The sequence below is a fragment of the Oxyura jamaicensis genome, chromosome 7 (assembly GCF_011077185.1).
Source record: "Oxyura jamaicensis isolate SHBP4307 breed ruddy duck chromosome 7, BPBGC_Ojam_1.0, whole genome shotgun sequence".
NCBI classification, from domain to species: domain Eukaryota; kingdom Metazoa; phylum Chordata; class Aves; order Anseriformes; family Anatidae; genus Oxyura; species Oxyura jamaicensis.
Window position 1 is genome coordinate 33,587,659 of NC_048899.1, and position 22,546 is coordinate 33,610,204.

Here is a 22,546-nt window from a genome sequence, read left to right on the forward strand (position 1 = left end):
ATCCTGCTCACAAATAACCTCCCTGCATCACGCCTGTGTCCGAAATGCAAAGTTCGCTGTTGAGAAGGTTTGGCAGTGAGGCTTTATGGTATTGTGCCCAGTCTCTAAGTAGATGCAAAATCACGGACAGCATTATATCCTGTTTACTCATTTTGAATATATTATTAAGTGTTTATTGGTACCAAAAGGGCGTAATAAAATAGCATGCCAGCTGCAGATGAACACTGTATTGATGATAGCTCATGGCACAGGAGATGAGTGAATTTTATTAACTTCATCATTTCCAATCCTCAGCATTGTAAAGAACTCAAGACATTTTCTATTACAGTTGCAGATCTACCTTAACATCACTAAAGCAATCATAGGTATAAACTGAAAAATAATTAAAGGCCTGGTGACAACTTGATAACACGGGATAATTAAAGTGTTGGTAACAAAACCTGAATTTTAATTTTCCTCATTATACCTGATACTAGAAATTGAGATGGAAAAACATCTTCACTATAGGAAAGCTCACCCACATATGTATTATTTAAGGAGGAGCAGGTGCCAAAGCTGAGCAGATTTTCCTGAGACGTTTGGTGCTGGTCCTGCTGTGCTCTGTCACACCTGCCTAGGCTCTACCCCACCAACTGGCTCAGCATTCATGCCTCTGCTGGGGGAATTAGCTCAAAAACTGCTTGGGGAAAAGGAAATCAGGTTTTGCGGTTGGGGGGGAGAGCAAGGATATAGAGAGGGGGGCAGGACATCATGGCTTGTTGTTGCATCTGTGCCCACAAAGGCATTTTTTGCCTCTAATAAGTATATAAAATATTAATAGTTTGACATTGCTTCAAAGATATGTTTAAACAACATTGCTGAAGTCTCTAAGCTGTACCATGAGTACAAAGAGCACCAGAGAGTGAGCACAGAAGACCATTTTGGCTCTGGTTGCATGCTTAGTGTTAGGACTGGCAGTGAGTGCCTCTTCAACTCTGTTATCTCTTCCACTTCTGATCCATTGTAGGTTACCATAATATCCTCTGTATCCTTGCCACCTCATTTGGAGGCTCTTTAAGCCAGTCTTTTCAGTCTTTACTTGGGATTCCAGTGAAAATCAAATTGTAAGTAGCACATAGGAGCAGGAGGAGTTTTGGTAGGACTGGAACATAGGTGGTGTCTGGGGAATGGGTATCTGTCTGCCTTCCCAAAGAGCAGTAAGTCTGGAGATTAAGTAAAGCACAGATACCCCACAAAACAGAGACTCTGCTCCCAGAAACCAATAATCCCAGGTAGCAAAAGGGGAGCCATCAGGAGGCAGGGAGGAAAAGAAAAAGTATTTTGCCGGGGGCTTGCAGCTCCAGTGCTGCAGGGATATCCTCCAGGAAGCCTACTCCCACAGCTGAAAGTTTCTCAGACATTTCTGAAATTCACACAGCCTCTCCTAAGGAGCCATGGGGAGCTTGGCTCCAGGAGGAGCAGCGGTTGTTGGGGCACATCCTGCACATGGCCACAGTGCTTGGGACCACAGTGCTTGCTGTGGTGCAGAGCCAAGGGCAGGATTAAGGCGCATAAAGGCAGGAGTTTCCACCCAGTTTGGCTGTGCTGCTTCTGCCAGAGCCGAGCAGCACAGCGGCAGATTGTAAAGGGACTCAGGGCCCTGCAACTCTATCAGTTTTGATCAATTTTTCAGCCGAGTTAGTAATACACCGGAGAGCGTGTCAACCTGCTTTATGGAGGTCTGCGAGTGCCTACCATGGCTAATCCATAACGCTCAAATGGTTTCCTGGAAAACAGACATTTTGTTGTCACCATGAGGAGACTGCTAAGCAGTGGGGGGGGCGGGGGGACACAGAGGAAAACCGTGTGGCTGCTGCAGTCCCTGCTGGAGCTGCAGGCAGCTCCAGGCAGGACTCGCCTACAGCACCCATGAGATGGGATGGGATGGGGGTGGTGTGGGGCAGTGGGGAGCCCCGGAAAAGCAGCAGCACTTCTCTTTCTCTTTAATGGAACCTAGCAATCAATTCTTAGCAGCTCACGGAGAAGCAATTTGAAACACTAAGCAGTTTCCTCTCCTTCTGCCCCCCAGTTCTGAAATCATGAACTGATGGCTTTATCTGCGTGCTTTAGGCATAGTGGGTAAGAAGGACAGTTCGTCACTTAAATATGTGAATGCTTCTCCCGGTCTTCTAGATTTATCATTCTGATACAAGATTATTTTGCTTTTAGGGTACTTACCAAAGCCTTTTCTCTCAGACTCCCTGTCGGAGCTGATTTTTCAGCCTGAGGCACTCTGACTCCCCTTCCCCTTTCCCTACTCACCAGCTGCTGAAAGATTTCATGAAATTGCCTTTAAATGAACCTGTGCCTGGACTTCTTTCAAAGCAGCCGGGTGATTCCTGAGGTCCCTTCCAACATGAGCTTTTCTGTGGTCCCAGGATTTTATGAGGTGTCTTTAGGGTGCCCCACCATCCCCCAGAGGCTGGAAATTTACCATTAAAAACATGCTAGGAGAGCTTTTTCCCATTATTTTGACTCTGGGAGCTGGGAATTAACAAGAGCTCCAACATCCCAGTGCTGGGTGCTCGGTGCAGCAGCCCAAGGCCAGGGCTGGTGCATGTACGGGCCCTTGTGCACTGTGTGTCCCCATATCCCAAATGTGCCCTACGGACAAGGGCTAACCCTGCCTGTGCCACTGCCAAACCAGTCTTTCTGACCATGTTTCTCTTATTCATAGGGCAAACGCCAGTCTCACAGGAGGAGGAAAAAATTGCCTGGAGATTTGACTGCTGAGCCTGACGAAAATCTCCTTTTTTCCATGGTAAATGTTCCGAACTATGACCATTTTCAGAGATTACCTCTTTCCTGACAACCCTTTTTTTTCCCCACTGTGTTCAATATAAAGTACTTTTCCTTTCCACAGCCTATAAAAGAAGGCTAATCCGCCAACTGAAAGCCAAGTCCTTTGCCCTTCCCGGTGCTGAGCCGTGACGCAGAGAAAAATACTCTGCCAGCAGTAATCGCGTCGCAACTGTTGCCTGCGGCCTGCTTTACGCTGGATGGGAAGTCAGCAAGTGATATGTTTCCAAATGACCCCCGTCAGTGCCTAAGGAGAAAAAGCAAAGACCACAGCAGCCCGCGTTACTGGGAAGGGCCGCCTCAAGCACTACCAACGGAGAGCTGAGGGGAAGAAGAAGAGCAGAAAAGTGTCCTTGCATCACCATCTAGTGGCTGCAGGTCGCTGTGTTCGGCAAAATAAGTAAATCCAGCGCCCACAGGTCATTTTGTGGGGACACTTTCTCCCCTGCTTGTTAATGTCTTGCAACCTGGCAAATGATGGAGAAGCACTTTGCTATACCTGTATCAGAAATGCTGGGCTGAGACAAAGCACCTAGATGCGTTGTATTTCTGTGATACAGCTATAAAAGCTCCAACTTCCCATAAACGTACCTTATTTTCAGGGTCTCTTGAACCAGAAACCCTGCTCAAGGAGCGGTTCTCAAGGCTCGGTCTCCACGGCCTTACCTTTTGCACAGCTGACTTTGAAACAGGGCCAAGAGCTCTTCCATTGGCAAGCCTTTATACTTCTGTACACAAGTGTTTGAAAACAGCCTGCTTTGGGGTACTGTATGTCAGATGTGTTGAATCCTGCCGATGAAGTGCTGTGGGCAGGTCCCAGCCCCTTCCCCAGTCTCCAGCTGCTCTGGGCTGGCAGCAGCACAAGTATAGCTGTGGAAATTGAAATTCTGAGCGTATTTTCCCCGTTGAAGACCTGTGAGCTACTGAGGGTAAAAGGCACACTTCACCATGACTGTCTCTGCTCTCAGAGATATATTTTTTAAATGCTTTATGGTCTGTAGAGCAAAAGCTGGTCTTCACCTTGAATCAAATATCCTTTTTGGAGGCGGTCACATTAGACTCCCCCTCTGCCCTTGCCTTAGCTCTATAATTACAGCTACATGAGATATGACCTCTAGTCAAATAGTCTGAAAAAAGGTTTTTTAAAAGCTCTGGAAGAACTGCACCAGCAAGCCAGACTTTAATGAAAAGACAGGAAGGGCTGTGTTAGAAAAAAAATTGATCTCCAGACCTAGAAGCTTCAGTTTTGGGGGAGATAGATTGAAATGAAATGCCACTGGGGCAGGCACTTCTCCGAAGCAAGCCCCAGCGGCTGCCTGCAAATGGATGGGTTTGTTTTCCTCCAGAAAAGGGGCACTGGGAGGAATGCCCTGCGGCTCCTTCTGCAAAAGCCAGGGCAGGCACAAGGGTGTCTCCTCTTCCCATCCTGCATGGGCACATGCTACTGGTCTCCCAGTACAATGCTCCCTGCCTCTTCTGTAAGCATCACATGGGTGGTCACCACTGCAGTGCAGGGACCAGGACACGCTGCTGCTGTGTGTTAAAATATATTATGGGGATTTACCCCATCCAGGCTTTTTTCCATGAAAATGAGAGAAGCAATGTAAATTGAGAACATGTGTTTAATATCCAGAGCAACCAACAGGGGCATTGAGATATGTTTATGTTTCCTTGAACAAAGGAAACACTGAAACTGAAATCTAACTGTGGTCCTAATCGAGGTTTAAATCCAGTTTGGGTAGCTCCCATAAATGTAGGTTTTAACTCACCCAGAACCTGATGGGTTCTTGCTTAAGCTCAGGGCTCTGTACTGCCCCAAGGGCCCAGCTGGATTATGATAACTGCCTCTTACAACCAGTACTTCTTTTGCTTTTTCAGTGTTTATCAGAAGTCATATTCTTTTCCCTACAGGAAAAAATCTGCACACACATATACTGCATTTTAAGCTCCAAGATTTGATTCTACCTGGAATCTGTTAAATATTTAATAGGATTAATGCAAAATAAAACTTATTCCGTAATGAGAAATCTTGTCATTAAGTACAGAGTTGCTAGTTATCTTACTCTGCACCAGATCTTGCCTAATGTAGAATAACACGTGTGCACCTTCACTTAGGAGAATATAAAAACTGCTGGGTTTACCTTAGAAATTTTGTCTAGAAAACAGAAAATGTCTACCTGATGAAAACACTTCCATTAAAAAAAAATGCTAAGGAGGAAAAGAGCTCTTCTCATAATAAAATAAAAGCTGCATTTACATGGACCTTAGTCAATTGTTCCAGAGTTAAGACATTTTTAAAAATAGGCTAAAAATACCATGAGGAGCTCTGTAAAAATGCTGAGAGCCTTCCTGACATTCATCATCCTAAAAGCTGATTGCTGCCAAATGTTAGAAGATAAATTCATTGAAATTCCATGTACTCACCAAAGTGAAATTGGCCAGATTATGATCTTTTTAAAATCTTCACAGTTCTAAACAATAACAACAACAGAATACCAAAAAATCCCAGGTGGGAATGTTTGGGACGCAAGAGGGCATAGAAAACTGGGATTTCAAAAATGCGTCTTTTTTTTCTGGGTAGAGCTGTTGCCCAGCACCTTTTCCAGGGAACAGTGCAATCCAGACTGTATGCGCTTGACCTGGAGCAGAACAAAGCACACATTACCTAAGCCCTGTTTTCTAACAGCGGTCAGCCCCAAACTGAATTCACAAGCTGCAGTGGCACCAGAGGCAGGGACATGAGGCACATGTGCCCGAACTGTGCTGCCTGCATCCCCAGCCGCCTGTCCCATCGCATCCCAGTTGAATCTGAAGCTGCAGCTCGGAGGTGGGGTGAGTCCCTGGAGCATCCCGCCTCGGGCCAGTGGCTCAACAAGCCATGCCGTGAGCCCAGCCTCAGCCTGGGTGACGTGTCGTGGCAAACCAGTCGTGGGTTTCCAAGTAACCAGATGCAGATAATTGGAGGCACGGGTCTGGGGCTCGTCTCCACAGGCTGATGGAAAAGGGGACATTGAAGGGGCATGGCACACTGTGGGTGATACCAAATCCTAAGGAGCAGTGGCTGACCTGTTCCTGCAGGGCCAGCAGCTCCCACACTGGCTGCAGCCTGCAGGGAAACAGTGCTGCTTTGTTTTGCCAGCAGGCTGGCCTTAGCTTTAGTCACCATCCTCCTGCAACCCTCAGAGTCCAAACCCCAACCTTTCTACTTGCACGAAACACGCAGTTCAGCACGGATTTAGTCAGAGGCTTGCCAAAACACCCAAAAGCACAGCGTGCCAAGGGTCCAGCCCCCAGAGCTGTCTCCTCTGAGGGCTGGCGGCGCAGCAGGGCTGTGCACAAGGCGCCCTTGTCCCTCGTGCCGCGGAACAAAGGCCGCTGCTGTGCACTAATGCCGGCAGCTCGGCGGCGGGCTGGGGGGTGATGGGGCGGGCAGGGGGCGGATTAGCCTCCAGCGAGCCCACACGGAGCTTTTCGAGCACCTTGCAGCTCCCAGACGCTGGAGGTTTCTCCACAGTTCGCTGTTGCTTCGGGAAGGTAAGGCTGTGGGGTGCCCGGCCTGCTGAGCGCAGCGCCTCAGGGAGGGGCAGGCAGGGCTTCTGGGGTGAATGCTGAGAAAGGGAGCAGGATTTACATGCCTTCTGCTATTAGCTCAGGGAGAGGGTCTTGTGGTTCAGCAAGCCAGGCAGAAGCAAGCTGTGCTTGCAGTCCCCCGGCCACCCAGCATCCCCTCCCCATGTCCCCATGTCCCCATGTCCCCGCTCCTGCCCTGTGCCCCCTCTCTGGGGCTGGCATTGGGAGGCATGGCAGGGCAGGGGCAACCAGCATGAAGGAGAGGCAGAGTTCAAAGAAAATTAAAAAGTGCAAAAAATAGCCCTCAGGTCTGCCTGGTGGTGGCTGACGTCCCTCAGCCACTTCCACTCAAGTTGTAAAGGCCTCAATCTGTCCCCTTCCCCCCCTTAAAAACAGCACAGCTCCTTGCCAAAGCGTTTCCCCTGTCATCCCCTGTGAGCGAGGACGGTGCCAGGGACGTCACCGCTCGCACGGGGCTCAGGTTTCCCATTTTCACTCAAGTGACGCTGTCTGTCCCAACAGGTGCCGGCAAGGAGCCACCGCCAGCGTCCCCGCGGGCTGAGCGAGCGGCTGGCGCAGAGCAGGACACCGGTGGCAATGCTCACCTAGGAGCCTCGCTGGCCTCCACCCGCACCTGGGCACCCACACGCGGTGCTGCCACCACACACACGCAGCCAGGTGGAGGGGAGACCCCAGCACCAGCCCCAGCCATGGAGCCGGCCCCCGAGATGAAGAGGTATGTGGGTTTGGGAAGGGCGTCCCCGTGCAACATGGGGACATGTGTGATTTGGGAATGAAAGCATGTGTGCCCATGTCCTGGGAGGGATGGGGGCTTTGTGGAGAGATTCTGTGTGTTTAGGGGTGATGGAATTAGAGAGATTCTGGACTCATGGTTCGGGGTTTCAGTCAGCCTCCAGGGAGGCAGGAGCAGGAGGCTTCTTGTGCCTCTGCCGATGCTGCTGCCAGAGGGAGCCTTTGGCTGCCGTGCTCAGTGCTCCCGGTGGGTTTCAGAGTCCTGGACTAGCCGTAGAATGGGCAGCTCCAGCCCAAATTGTTACGGTCAGTTCTATTGTTAATCTGGATGTTAGAGAATGTCCATTTGTTCCCAGTGATAAGTAAGCCTGTTTCACCTTCCCAGCAACAAGAATTAAGCAGTTTTAGAAACCCTGCCCAGGGAAAAACACCGAAAACCTCAGTGGGAGAATTAACTTGGCATCATCCTTCTTGGTGAATACTTGTGCTGCACAGTCTGTCCAGGCCACCTGGCAGGTCTCCTGGGATGGCTGGAAACATTTGACCGGTCAGAAATGGAGTACGTGTCCCCCAAACATCTCTGTGCAGGGGGTACCATGCCACCTCTCAGCATTTTAGTGGGAGATTTATTCTGAAAACCATCTTGATTGGTTCAGCCAGCAGAGAGGGAAAAATAGTCCTCTCTTTTGACAGGCAGAGATGGATGAGGTCAGAGGGTCGAGTGGAAATTTGAGGGACTGGCCTGCAGCCAAGATGGAGCTCATGGTTGGAGGCTGAGTTCAGGCTCATTACTGCTGAACTTTTGCAGGGCTTTTTCTAGGAGTTTTAAGTTCAAAATGGTAAAACTGAGACCCTTGATCTGCCTCATGGGAGTCAGGGGAGCTCTTTCTACAGGATTTTGGCCATGAACTCATGAAATGGACTGTTCTTGAAGGACCCTGGCACTGCCCCACCAAGTGTTCTGGGACACCTTAGTCTCTTCTTTCCTTCATTTACCAAAGCAGTGCATTATTTGCACACACGCCCACTTCCATGCTCCTGCTAGCACAGTCATTGTATATTTGTGGTTCAAAGCCTCCACTACAAGACTTCAATTTTTCTTTTCCACCTCATGGTTTGTCCTATTCATGTGAGAGCTTTTCCCTGGCAGAGGGTAGTTGAGGACTGCTTACAGCTTTTGCAGGCTGTTTGTCATGAAGCATTTTGTAATGACAAAGCTTTGGGAGCAGCAATATGGCTAAACTGAGGTTACACAGGAATATCACTCCTAAATCTCATTGCACTTCTCCATATTGAAATGGAGTTAAGTAGAAGATGACTTTCCATAGGTAGCTTCATGCCAGAACTTTCTTTCTAGAAATGAGGTCTTCAATTTCATTTCACACCTTCCTGAAATTATGTCTCATCCCTATTTCATAGATGTGGCACATTATCATAGGGAAATGAAGATGTGACTTCATTGCTGGAAATCTTTACATACACACACACAAAACCAAAAAAACTGTATTAAGAATGAAAACATTACCTGAATGAAAATAGTAATGCTACAATGACTTCTTTGCCTTTTGCCCTTTGAATCCTATGTCTTCTAATATTCACCCAAGTAACATTTGCATCCAGGAAAAACTGAAGTTAAAAAACAAAAGCAAAACAAACACTGAAACATTGGGCCAATCAATGCACTTCAGATGCTGAAGCTCACTATAGCCTTTGCCTAATATCACTGTTATTTCTTCTACTCCATTCATGATTAAAGGCTTCACAGAGTGTGTAATATCAGTTAATCTAATGCCTTCCACTGTATTGACTGGTTAATGATTCTTCAGAGGGAGAAAAAGCTTCCATGGCACATCTCAGACAAGCAGTGGTGCAGGTGGCCACTCCATCGGTGACACTTCTGGGTGATCAGCTAACCAAGAAGTTCTGACTTTATTGTAGCAAAAGAACACAAACACTATTGATTATTGAGCAAGAACAACTTGTCCTGGAGTATCTTCCATTTGTTCTGCATTTTCAATGCAGCTTCATAAAAGCGTACAGGTTCTTCAAATAACCGAAGTGCTATACTTTCCTTACAGGAATAGGTTCCCCAGCATGAACTTTGAAGCAGAGATTCTGGCAGCTCCACACGATAATTCAGGTATTTGGGAGAAAAAAAAAAAAAAAAAAACACAACAAAAACAAAAACCAAAAAGGAGATTAAAGTAAAATACCACTCCACTTGCTATCACTACAAATATAGCTTAATTGTTTCGGAAACAGAGTTGGAAGTTGTTAAAAAAACAAACAAACAAGAATACCCAGGATGCTACACCGAATATGGTTCAGGGGATGTCCAATATATGTTAGGGTATAGTTCAAAGTGCTGAGGCTAGATATTGATACCTTTTCCTCCGACAGGGCTAGACAGTGGATCACCATTCATACTTTGCAGAAACACAGCAGTCAAGGACATGCGGTTTGGGAAAGAGCATAGGCGTCCAGTTAAGATTACACAGTCCTGTATGACATGTAATTATTATTTTTTTTTATCAGTAGCAACTAGAAGCAGAATTTCAATAAGCAACTCTTCAAAAGGCAAAAATGAGGATAAAGACGCTCTGCTGAATCCTGTCTTGTCCTTCATTCTCATTTTGTTTAGGAGGAAAAGTGGTTTTTTGTTTGTTTGTTTGTTTGTTTGTTTTCTTCTGAATACTACCTATTCAACGCCGATCTCAGATGTTGAGGCTGGCACTACCACTGCACCCCTACTGCAGTTTTCTCTCTGAGACAGCCCCCAGAGACAGCACTCAACTGAATGGCAAATTCTGGTGAGCCTTAAGTCCTAGTCTGAGCATTGCTCCTCAGACCCAAGCAGCTGGCCAGAGCTTGTGCCCTAGCAGGAGCACCGTCGTTAGGACAAGACAGCAAGGAAGTGTGTTTTTGCAATAATTGCCTCCATCTTCTTGAGTTGCCTTTGTTCAGAGCTGCAAATCTTAGTCTTGGTGGCCTGCACTTGAGCATGAGCCCATTCAGCTGAAACGCTGCCATCTGCCCTCATGGCCACGAGCTGAAACTTCCAGCAGGGAATTCACTTACCCAGCAGAGCACTGCGGTCCCACGCCAACGAGAGGCGGAAATGAGGCGCACGGCGTTAACTATTTTTGCTTCAGCTGCAGGTGTGTGTTTTTGTGTTGCATCACCCCAATAGCAAGTGTGCCAGCAGCTGGCGGTTTCATTTACGCTGTCCAGCATGTGCAAGAGCCACAGCCCTTCCAGGTCGGGACCTGCTGAGCAATTGCCTTCTCCTTCTTACCTTTAATACTTCAGTCACTTCCCTGTCTGCAAATCAAGTAGTATCTAGCTATGCATCTTCAGGAAATAATGGGGCCATTTTCCTCAGGGCAACCTGCAGTACTGATGGTGACTTAACAAATATACTGGTGTCGAAGGGCTTCAAAGAATATTTTTCACACCTTTATTGTCAACACACAGAAAGTTTTCGTGTGAGCCCGCTTGCATGGATGGCTCCTGGGCTCTGTGTCCTCTGTCTTCCCGAATCTCTGGCTTCTGTTGGGTTGGGCTGGGTTTGGTTTGGTTTCTTCCACAAGGTAAGTGCTTCGATCCTTCATTTGCCTGGAAGTCACTAACACACAATTCCTATTTGTTTCTCAAGAGCTATATGTGGTCCCCTCCATGAGAAGTCTCACAGCTGAGGAGTATGTAGAGGCTTTTAAGTCATTTTTGGATCATTCAACGGAGCACCAGTGCATGGATGAGTTCAACAAGGAAGAAATGCCTCGCATCATGGCAGGGTAAGGAGCGCATCCACCGAGGTGTGAAAGCCATCTGTTATCCGGGGAGGGCAACCTACGTATAAGGGTCAGCAAGCATGTTTAAGGGTCTTCTGGGGCGTGAATGAACTTTTAGTGCTTTTCAGTTTTAAGCCCCTTAATAGTGGTCTTTAGGATATTCTGTTTAATGTCTCAAGTATACATGCAATTTCAATTAATTGCATTGTGTTGCTTCTCAGCTTATGTTAGGGAAAGAATCAAGACCTTATTTTCATGTCCATCTGCTTTCATTAGCTGATTTTCAAAGGATTAACAATTTTTGGATTTTTTTTTCTCCCCCTCCTTTTTTTTTTTTTTATTCAAAAGAAAGCTCCCTCTTGTACTCTATGCCTGCTTTTGGGACTTCATCACACATCAGTCCAAACAGAAACACATCTCTAATTCTATTCTAGTGACTAATTCTTGCTTTTCTCAATCCCCTAAGACCTCCTTATTTCTATCCTAAGTCGATTTGCATTGCTTAAGTACCAAATGATAATCAGTTTTTGTGAAGTACTGATGTAACATATTAAGCCTGTGTGACTGCAGATAGTTTTAGAACACGCTAGATCCAAACCACAGGAAAAGTCTTTAAAGTCTGGATAATTTTTGGATGTTGTAGAAAGTGTATTCTCCTTTGAGAAAAACACTTAGGCAGGTAACTTCAGATGTTTATATCTGTATCTGTCTGTCTGCCTAGCTATCTATCTAAAGTAATAGAAGCAATAATAAAGAAAGAAATTGTTTGGGGAAAATTGAAATGCAGCATCTCTTTATGTCAGTTTTAAACAATTCTGTTTGCTGGACCAATACAAAACATTGCAGCTAAGTAGCATTCTAATCTGGGGTTGGACTGAGCTTCCATCTTCCATCTGCAACATCTTTAATCCAGGAACAATACACCTCCAGCCCTCACTAGGGCCAAGGCTCCCTGACTTGCTCACAGCCTGCAGGATTTCCTATTCTCTCCCCTCTTTTGAATCATGAAACTCTGTCCCTCTGCACAGGCCATGCCTGAGGGTAGAAAAGGGCCATAAAGTACTTCCATGTAGAGCAGCAAGCAGCCTCGATCCCAGGAAGCTTATCCTTTAGCCACGCTGTTATGAAACACACCTCCAATAACCTCATGATTTTTTATTTTTGGATCTGAAGTAGTTTTTCTAAGGTAAAAATTATTGAAGATTCTGACCTTTGCTCCCAATTTCAAGCCAAGGTGCATACTGAAAAGAGAGTATTTACAGTCATCTGGATAGCCCAACTTTTGATATTTTTTTTCTGAGCATTTATAGCCCATGTCAGAAAACCAGACTTGTCTTCTGAGGACAAAGACGTTTGCCCTGGCTCATCTTTTTCCCGCAGCCCTGGCCAAGCACATCCTCACTCCCTGCAAAGAGAACCCCGCACCCCAGGTTCTCTCGAGGCTATTTTGCATGGTGCCAGCCACAGCTTGAAGAAAACTCTGGCAAGGGAAGAGAAACACTATATCCAGCTGCCTACTGTACTTTTAAATATGAGCCTGCTTACACAGGGCCAGATCCTGCCAAAAATAAGTTATAGCTGGGCTCCACAGGGATGCTTGAATTTTCATCTCAATTCATGTGGCACGTCTCAGTAAAATTCCTGGGCCGATGTGGCATCCAGGATATTAGAATTAAAACACAGAGTTGTGTGACGCAGTGTGGTTGAGTAACGTGTACTTGTAATTTCAGCCTCGGCAATGGAAAATCGACGATAAATGTTCTGGGCGTGGGGAGCGGCACCGGTAAGGAGCTGAACAGCACAGCTGGTGTTGGGGAACGGGGGTCCTGGGGGTAAGGGAAAGCTCTACCCAGGTTCTGGGCAGTGGGGAGAATTACTCAAGCATTAATAACAGTATTCCTCATGGAAATACCTTCCTCTTGATGACTCTCTCATGACTATATATGTCTAGAAGCAAAGGGGTTAGGTAGGAGAGCAAAGGCTGTGTTTGGCTGCAGGTGGTGCACAACCAGCAGAGATGAACACAAGTTGGACTCGACCATTAGCACAGGGCTTCACCAGCTTCTTCAAGATGTGTTCTTTGTTATTATTGCTTTAAAAGCATGCAGCTTTGCTCCTAGGGAAACTGGGAGAAAATACAAAATAGAGAAAAGAAATAGCAGTTTGATTTGTCAGTCTGTGATTTTGCTTTAAAAAGTCTTTTCAACTGAATTATAAGTGTTAATACTTTTTATTGAAATATTTTTTCCTCACTCTTTTCAATTGTTTTCCCGAGTAAGAGAAAAATAGCAGTGATTGTTTTCTCCAGCTGGGAATATGTTGGAGCATATAAGAGAGTGAGGAGGAAGGAATCATTCAGTTCTCAATTACACTCAGTTCTCATTAAGTAATATAAAACCGAAATTCTATTTGACTCCAAGAAAGCGCAGGGGAAAGGAGAACCCTTTACACTGCCCTCATTCTTCCTTATTTCCTCTTCAGAAGAAGTTTCAATGGGAAAGAAAAACCCTAAGGCAGGCTGGCAGGGGCACAGGCTCACACCCTGCAGCGTGCCGAGGCTGCCTGAGCCAAACTTGTGCGTGCTGCACGGGAGTGAGCCAGCGTGGCACCAAGCAAAAGGTCATGTGTGATCCCTGACCTTCTCGGGCTCGGACTCTGGTTTCACACGGCCAAAATCAGTTTAGTCGACTGAACTATTAATGGGGATTGTGACCCGCTCTGCATCCTGAAAGGCTGCTGCTTGATCCTGGCCACACTTGCTCATTCAGCCCTTGTTCCCCACGGCTGGTGCAAGCAACTCGGCTGTCAGCTCCCAGCGAGTGACTGGGGGGGGCTGTGGCTGCAGTGGGGCTGCGCCCCCAATTCAGCAGGGCCCCGATGTGGTTCGTGCTGAAGGGTTGTTGCTCTCAGCTTCCCTGGTTTTCTGCAGGAGGCACATGAGCCTGGATGGGGAAACCTGAGCAGCGTCACATGGTGAATCCCCAGGGAACATTGCATTTTATTGCACCTTCTGAGCCCCGTCTTTCCTTTCTTTTGTGGGGAGATCTTGGGAATGTCCTTTTTGACCTCACAGAGTGTGTGAAATGGTTGTCTTACCCACAGAATTTCAAGGTGTCAGCATCTTTGCTTCAACTTCAAGCCAGCAGCTCCTATCTGCCTCTACCAACAAAAACATTCAACCTGTAGGAGGGTGGTGACCATGCAAAGAAAGAAAATGAAAAAAAAAAAGATTTTTATGTAACCATTCATTCAAGGAAGATCCTTAGCAAGTGGTTGAATCAATTTCCAGTCCTAAATGCCTGCTGGTAGTGCCAGAGCCTTGCTTTCCCATGCCCTGGAGCCTCTGATGGTGGCAGAAGTGTATTTCAGCAGCAAAAGGGTATTTTAAAAGTGATGTGTTCTTTTTTGTTTGTTTGTTTTGTTTTTTTAACTTTGTAAAGTTCCCTAATCCAGTCTTTGAATTAGCAGGTGATAATGCCCTTGCCAGTGCATTAGCAAAAACACACAGCGAAATACAGAGTTTCAGAGTAGGAACTCCTCTGCCCCAGCTCTCCTGTAACACCAGTGCCAGCAACGAAACTGCCTTCAATGGATGCAGCCTCAGCCTCTTTCCTTGTGCCTCTGGCCAGCCCTGCACTGCTGCTGCCACGTGTCTCAGGGGTGCTGGGTACCTTTCTCCAATTTCAAAAGACATGTCCTTCCTTGGATGTCAGTGCAGTGCCGGCATGGCTGGTATTTCCCTCCTTGAATTCTGTTTAATGTAACACGTGTCAAAGACGACAGCTTTTCTCATAGCATGTCCATCCACTAAAAGGCTAGAGAAGATGCAGTATCTCATGTCAAGCCCTGTGTGTGTGACATTTTCGTGGGCAGGACTATTTTTAGGCCCCGCCATCAGCTACAGGCAGGATCCTCGCAGTGACCCACTCAAGGCTCTGTTGTTTATTTCCATAGTCCCAAACAAACCAGGTGGACTTTGTACACTTGGTGCATCACAGCCTTCCTGATAGAGAACAAGGGTGACCTGCATCACCTCAAAAGGGGCTGGTTATTTTCTAGGACAGAAAGACAGACTGAGGCTTGCTCCCCCAGAGCTCAGACTGTGACAGAGGGCACCAATAGCTCCAAATGCAGGGCACCTACATGATGCTCAAGCCGCAGATAAGTGAATATTTGCAGCTCCAAGGTAACAACTGGGTAATGGGTTCCTAGAGCTGGCACCATGTGGCCTGGTCCAGAAAGGACAGACCCTTTGCAGGCCCCCAGCTCTCCAAGCAGTGTCACACCTGAGGCAAAGCAGCCACCACCTCTCTGGGGCAGTGGCAATGGCAAAGCTGCATAGCTCTGCTGAATCCCTCCCTGCCCCCCCAAAACTGTGTTTTTCTTGAAAACTAATGATTCCTGTTTTTTTTCAGACATTGATCTTTGATTATTTCTACCTGTTTCTCCCATGACCCAGAGTATTGCCATCAGTAGGTTTCTGCTCAGTTGCTTATCTCGTCTTTGTTCTTAGTCTTATCTCTGGGTATATGTTAACTTGAGCAGTTAGACATCGTGATAAGGCTGTTCCTGTCTGAGATGCCACCATGCAAGGTAGAAAGTACCTCACTTCTGCTTTGGGGATTTCTGGGCAGCAGGCACACTGGCATCCTTTCATCACCATTCGTGTGTTTTTTTTAAATAATGATTTTGTGTTTATTGAATAGGTGAACAGGATTTGAAAATGCTCAGGATCCTGCAGGCTGCACATCCAGGGGTCCTTATTAACAACGAAATTGTAGAGCCCAACCCCCAGCATGTGGCTGCTTACAAAGGTGAGGCTCTTTGGGCCACCTCCACTGCCTGGGGTACAGACAGAACTGTTGATTTGTACGATGATTTGTTCTGCTGTTCTGTGATTTTTTTTTTCTTCTACTTTTTAAACAGAGCTAGTTAATCAAGCTCCAGATCTGCAGGGTGTCTCCTTTATTTGGCACCAGCTCACTTCTTCTGAGTATGAACAACAAGTGAAAGAGAAATGCATAAACAAGAAATTTGACTTCATACATATGATTCAGGTGAGGAAGTATTTTTTTAATATAGGAGTATTACATTTCAACACTACTTTCTGCTGGATGCTGGGGGGACCGGGGATGAACACAGTTCTCCAGCAAGCAATAGCTTCTGCAGCAGCTGTACAAATACTAAACCTCATTCCTGATCCCCCCATGTTTTGGTCTCTGTTTTTCACTGGTTTAACTACGTATGGTGGGTAGTAAAACTGGACTGTCGGACAGATGCATAAAACATTACGCAGAGACCAACAATTATGCTTTGCCACTTCAAAAAGCTGGAGTTTTTTGACCTAATCAGAGTAATTTGGATGGCATTGAAGGGAAACATTAGTGAACATCTGTATCTGTATCTGCACTCTCACACAGGGGCCTCGGCCGTGGGAAGTCAGCAAAAATAGTGAAGAACTTGCCTAAAAACTGATTAAAGGGATGCACACATCTTGCAGCCACAACACTGCTGGGCCTGAAGGGCGGCGCTGGGCGGGAAGCGACTGGGAAGTCGTGTAAAGCACCAGCTCTATAGAGAGGGCCTAAACCCTTGCAGGGCTCTTGCACCACGCAGGAGGAGTAACGGCTGCATGCAACTCTCCCTTCCAGATGCTGTACCGTGTGGAAGATATTCCTAATACCATCAAGTTTTTCCACAGCTGCCTCAACCACCAGGGTAAACTCCTGATCATAATTTTGTCAGGTAAGAGGGGCATCTCATTTTTGGCATCATTGCTGGTATTTTGAAGGGCTGTGAAGTATGAGAGCTACCAGTAATTGCCTCAGGATTTCAGTAGCAGTAATTCCATCACAGTTAAACAAAACAAACTTTGTATTATATAGGGAGCATGCAAACATGGGCTTAGTCTCTTGGACCCCGATGTCTGAGGAGACTGCAGATGTAATGTGTGTGCTCTGTCCCTGCATGAAAAGTAGATGAATGACTCCATACCTCGCAGAGGCCTCCTGCTGTGAAATTACTGGCTAGGGAGAAGTGTGGCTACTCCTGAAGGAAAGCCAGTCCTTGTCCATGGTGAAATGAGCACCATGCAAAGACAGCCTGAGCTCTGGGGCACTTTGCACAGCAATGGCTAAAAACCCAGCAGGACAAGGGGAGCTGCCCAGAGCTGTGGGCTTTGAAAAAGAGGCACTTGTAAACTCATCATACTTTTTTTTTTTTTTTTTAAGTGTTTTTTACAGTGTGCCATTCATGAGTTCCCAACTCATGGCATAGTGGACAAAACACACTTCCCCATGTTCAACATTAAACCTCCTTCCAGCACTGCCGGGGGGGCTGTTTCTCTTGCTAACCAGGACAGACTTTTTCAGGTATATGCTTTTGGATATTAAAAATGAGGTTCAGTGCATAAAAATGCCTGCACTATTCTATCAAAGGGACCCATAAGGAGTAACATGCATGCACAGGCTCTGTGCACTGCTATAGCTGTGTGCACTCTTTGGTCCGGACAAACCCAATGCTGGTAACGGTCACCTGGGAGTTTCACTGAAACAGGAGAGTTTTGGAAGAAGGGCTGCAGGTGGTCGTGGTTTTACCCATCTTTATGAGTGGACTTAAGTGAGGGGAAAGGCCTTCCACTGCTCCTGGCAAGTCTGTGCCAGCAGCAAGCATTTTAGACCCATTCAGTCGCTGCACTGGCTGGTGTTGGGCTGCCTTGGTGTTGTAGGACTGACCTCTCCTCCCGCTCTGCAGACAGCAGCGGGTGGGCCAGCTTGTGGAAGAAGTACAGGCACTGCTTGCCTTCAACTGACAGCGGCCACTACATCACCTCTGATGGCATCACAGCTGTTTTGAGGAGGCTCGGCATCCAGTACCACGTCCATGAGTTCTCGTCGGGCTGGGATATCACCGAGTGCTTTGTCGAGGGGGACCCAGCTGGAGGCCAAATGATGGATTTCCTGACAGGGACGAAAAACTTCCTGGGCACAGCCCCACCAGCTCTGCGGAGGCGTTTGCAAGAGGCTCTCTGCCAGCCCGAATGCAGCAGCAAGAAGGACGGGAGGGTCATTTTCTGCAACAACCTGAGTATGATCGTAGTTGAATCCTAGAGTCCGGACCAACGGCAGAGGCCAAGTTGGGGCAGTGTGGGGTGAGGCGGTTGTAGAGGGGCATGCAGGAAAGTGGGGCATAGCCTCCTGTTCCCAGTCTGGAGCAGCCTGCAACATCAAGGATGAGCTCTTTGTCCCATTGAGGTCAACTGGGCCAAGTTTGCACCCCGGAAATCTAGTCCAACCTTAGGAGAACGTGTTCCAGAAAGTAAAGAGCTGCATCTCACTAAAAGCTTGCATGGAAGGTGTTTTCTTTAATGGCATGCATCCTCTCTCAACTGGATTTCCAGTTTTCCATACAGACGGCATGTTTACATACCTAAAGACCTGTCCATATCACTAGGTGCCGGGAGAAGGCTACAGCCCCCATGCCAGCTGCATACACACCCGTTTCTTCCCACTGCACCTGGACAAAACCAGCAAGGTGTCCCTGCTGCTTTGCCCCAAACATGTGCCTCAGTGCACCCTGACTGGAGCTGCTCTCTGCTCTGCACTAGGCTATTTCAATTATTATTATTATTATTTAAAATCAGCATAGCTATTTACTACCCTGAACATCTCAGCCTCTTGCAATATAGACATGTCTTACATTTTTTTCCACCTTTTCGTTTGGAGAATTTCTGGATTACAGGATAGTACTTGCCCTGTGGTCTTTCAGGCAGGTATTAATTTTGTTACTTTCTTACTACTGTTTTTCTCCATATAAAATAAAAGCCACTTTAAACCAAAGAATGTCACATCTTGCTGTATATGTGGGCTTAGAGAAAATGAAGAGCGAAGAGGTTGTTCAGTTTAAAAATAGAAAAATGCAAAGCACCATTTTATGGAAACACTAAGTGCTTCTGTAAGTGAGAAAGGTGACCCTGAGGATGTGGAAGAGCCAAGCTGAGCTGCAGCTCACCCTCGTATTTCTGCAGCCTGGCCCATGCCCTGTGCCTGCCCATATGGGTGACTGCAGCACAGCACCTACATTACTTAAATACAATGCATGGGCTTAAGATGGTCATCCAGGTAAGTTGAGACTACTTCTGCATGGTACTGAGCCTTTCAGAGGGCTGAAGGAGATGCTGCCAGGGCAGCCGGATGGAAAGGGAGACATCACTCTGCATTTTGGGCCATGGTGCTGGGCAGACTTTGGGCTGAGCACACTGGCAGAAGGGGCCCATGGTACTGCCAGCCCCATTGCAAATAGCTGTCAGGGCAGGAAGCACCATCTCCAATGGGAAATGCCTGCAGGTGCAGAGCCTAGCTCCATAAACTGATTTTTCATGCTTAAGCTGGTATGTGTCAGCCCATGATTTTCAGAGACATTTCCTCTGAAACTACTGTATGGGAAAAAAAATAAGGAAAGAAAGGAACAAAGTGGAAATCAGCAGGAAAATGGTAGCATAACATCATATTTCTGGAAGGAACAAGGTACCCTCATCTCTAAGAACTACTGGTTTGGCTTTTTCTTTGTCGTCAGCCTAAAAAATATAAATCCTAACTGGACAACATCCTCTAGAGTACCCCATATGTATGCACAAGCTTTCCATTTTGATCCATATCATTCTTATTCTACAGTTGCTTCCTTTGCATGCTCACAGCACTGGGCAGGGATTAGATGGCTGGCCTGGTGGACAGGCTGTCAGCAATGCTCCTGTCTATGTCCTCCTTCCACTGTTAATTCCCTTGGTTTATTTCCAGGTGTTAGTAATGTCTCTGTTTCTCTCTGGTAAATTAAAAGAAAAATAATATATACACCAAATATCAGTCTGGCTTTTCAAGCTCCAAAGAACCACCTACCTGCTAAGTTCCCCCCCAGTTTTTCCCCAGCCCAACAGCACTTAGGCTTTCACTCCTCCACGCAGTTTCCCGAGCAGATAGGTGCATTTCCAGTAAGCAGATGCTCAGAAAAATCGGTGAGATGAAAATTTACTCATGTCTTTGGAAATCAATGCACAAACGCTCAAAGAAAATGAGCACTTCAAAGCAGGCTGTTCAGTGCCAGCCCAGGGAGATGAAACAGGGCACCCCATTAAAACACTGCTGCCTAATGCTTTAGCTTTATTTTTTCTTTTGATTCTTGAACATTTAACAGCATCCCTGCTTGTACACCTGGAGGAAATACTATCCTAAGTGTCCATTCCATTTATTTATATATTTATTATTGCTTTAATATGTTATTTATGAACTAGTTCTTGTGCTTTTTAAGACACGCCGTCCTCCCACACAGAAGGTCGGTCTTTGAGGTGACCACGAGAGGGCTGCAGCAGCCGGCAGATCGGATCTGGCTCTGAAAACATTTGAGATGCTGAGCTGGAGGAACAGAGCCAAGCAGGCGGGCCGGATAACATCGCTCTGCCTTAGCTCTGCTCGCCTTGCTGGGTCAGTGCATCCTCAGGTCCGTGCCGGTTCCATCAGCAGCACAGCTTGTCCCAGCTGTGGGTGGAACAAGCTTGTGGGTAACCATGCAGTAAGCTGCCGTGAGTGCTCTGGGCTGGAAGGAACGCCTACAAAGCCCAGATTGCATTATTTCTAAATAGCCAGTTGCAGATTTTATTATTTCAAGTTAGTAGTACATCTAATTCAATGGCATAGCCTTACTCACCTTGAGTAGTACAGAAGTAAGTGAGAAAGCAGTTATTTTAGGCCAATGAATGATTGTTGGCTTTTTACTTGGCCTGTATTTGGTCTTGGGGGGTAAAAGTTTTGCCTTTGTAAGGAACATTAAGGCTTCTCTACTCATGAACATTACTGGGGATGAAGATAGTGTAGGAACTGGGCAATGTAATAGCTCACCAATGAGCTGACAAACTCAGTAAAATACTGGAGCATGTATTGAAAAGATTAAAGCTAACCTCAATCAGGGAGCAAAACAAAAATACTGATGCTGAACATTTTTTCCTTCAATCCTTGCCCACAAAAATCTGCTGAGGTTTGTATCAGGAAAGAAGAAAATATTTGTGTACCCCATACGTTCTTCATGAATAAATGCATCAAATAAATGCATTGCTGTAAGGTAGGATCTCCAATTGCCACAAACCACACAGTGTCTGTGTTAGTAGTGCTTACTGAGACACCAGGCTTAGCCCTGCAGATTTCAGGCTCAGGTTGCTAGATCTGGAGCCCCCCTGGGAGGAGAAAGCTGAGGCAGGATCTAGATGTGGTAGAGCAGTTCCCACCAGCTTGTACATAGGAAACCCCAGGAACACTAAGGGCCTGCTTATGCCCAGAAATTAGCCGTCCTGCAGTCCTGAAACCATGCAGGATTTATAATTGCTTCCTCAGAAATGCTAAGCTGCTTGGTAGGTGAAAAGGAGAGGAGAGGAGAGGAGAGGAGAGGAGAGGGGAGGAGAGGAGAGGAGAGGAGAGGAGAGGAGAGGAAAAAGAAAAAACAAAAACAAAAAAACATTTGAAGAGTGCAAGAGAGCACAAGCTACAACTGGGAAGATCTTGGGTCTGTAGAACATGTGGGATGGCCAGATCCTACTGGGAAGTAGGATCCCTGAGAAGGAGCCAGAACAGGAGCTTCATTTCCACTAGTCAGTTCCCAATAGTCTGGTGACACTTTTGGTTAGACCTGCCAGCAAGTTTGGAAAGAAAACATGTTTTGTCATACATTGCAAGAACAGTAACTCTGGTCATTTAGAAACATAAGGAAATTTTCAGAGCTGTCTCTAAGTCCCTACTGCTTTGTTAACAATTTCTAGTATTCTATTAATTACTCCATACGTGTCTGCAAACAGCTGATACTATGGACTAAAGAAGATTACAGCTCATTGCTCCCATGCCTGTTTTCTTTAGGCATTAACTCGATGGGCACTTTGCCATGGACTTCACTTGGACAAGACCAAGCCCTTTGCTTTAATGCATGCTTTGCAATGCTTTCCTAGCTCAGAGTGGTTTTACTTTATATGGTACCTAAATCACCCAGAGGGTAAATGTTTTGATTTCATTATTTCTGGGAAAAGGGCTAATACACCTTTAGTGCTGAACAAACAGTCTGAGAGAACTTGATCTGTAGATGTTTTCATATAGATAAATGTTGACTTTGGTTTGTTGTGCTTGTGCAGATCGTGTCACTTGTTACTTGGGAAAAGGGGAAAGTATCTGAGGAAACTCAGAAAACTTCTACAGTTTTAATACGTTTAACTGATAAACCTTCTTCATTATTTAGTACCAACTACAGGTTGTTCTCTGATTTTAGATACTGGTTATGAATTCTGGGAGGGAAAGAAATCCCTGTGACTGAAGGCAAAAATAGTTAACACTGCAGAATCAAACAACTCAGCTGTCAATAACCTTCAGTCTAAAAATTATTCACCCAAACTTTCCCCCATGTCATGGGACTTGTTTTTGTACATGCTTAAAAACAACAATGACACGAACATAGATTTCAGCCTAGATGTCCGTCCTGAACTTTCTCAGTTGTTAAGGTTTCCCTCCAAAGTCTCATCCTTCCGAAATCCCTTCCCCAGCAGAGCATCCCCCCCTCCACGGCCT

General features: G+C 46.3%; 1 protein-coding gene and 1 long non-coding RNA gene across 3 annotated transcripts; both read left to right on the forward strand.

Annotated features, from left to right (window-relative positions):
* The first annotated feature begins 1,943 nt into the window (after positions 1-1,943).
* On the forward strand, positions 1,944-3,084 carry LOC118170062. The gene is made up of 2 exons (XR_004752472.1): positions 1,944-2,800; positions 2,903-3,084. It is a non-coding gene; the product is annotated as an uncharacterized LOC118170062 (long non-coding RNA).
* A 3,166-nt stretch (positions 3,085-6,250) lies between these two features.
* LOC118170114 (carnosine N-methyltransferase 2) lies at positions 6,251-18,793 on the forward strand. 2 transcript variants are annotated; one of them, XM_035332126.1, is made up of 9 exons: positions 6,251-6,372; positions 6,931-7,144; positions 9,240-9,301; positions 10,817-10,955; positions 12,683-12,735; positions 15,659-15,766; positions 15,879-16,009; positions 16,604-16,697; positions 17,706-18,793. In XM_035332126.1, exons 2-9 carry the CDS (start codon positions 7,119-7,121, stop codon positions 18,059-18,061), a joined length of 969 nt encoding a protein of 322 aa, XP_035188017.1. In that variant the 5' UTR covers positions 6,251-6,372; positions 6,931-7,118; the 3' UTR covers positions 18,062-18,793. The 2 variants fall into 2 exon arrangements, with proteins under 2 accessions (XP_035188017.1, XP_035188018.1); XM_035332127.1 differs by lacking the exon at positions 9,240-9,301 and having other exon boundaries at positions 6,252-6,372; positions 17,706-18,790.
* Positions 18,794-22,546: the final 3,753 nt, after the last annotated feature.

Coding starts and splice junctions, on each gene's coding strand:
- LOC118170114 (XM_035332126.1), top strand. CDS start 7,119: ATGGAGCCGGCCCCCGAGATGAAGAG. Junction 7,145..9,239: donor CCGGCCCCCGAGATGAAGAG/GTATGTGGGTTT, acceptor CTTTCCTTACAG/GAATAGGTTCCCCAGCATGA. Junction 15,767..15,878: donor GCATGTGGCTGCTTACAAAG/GTGAGGCTCTTT, acceptor CTTTTTAAACAG/AGCTAGTTAATCAAGCTCCA.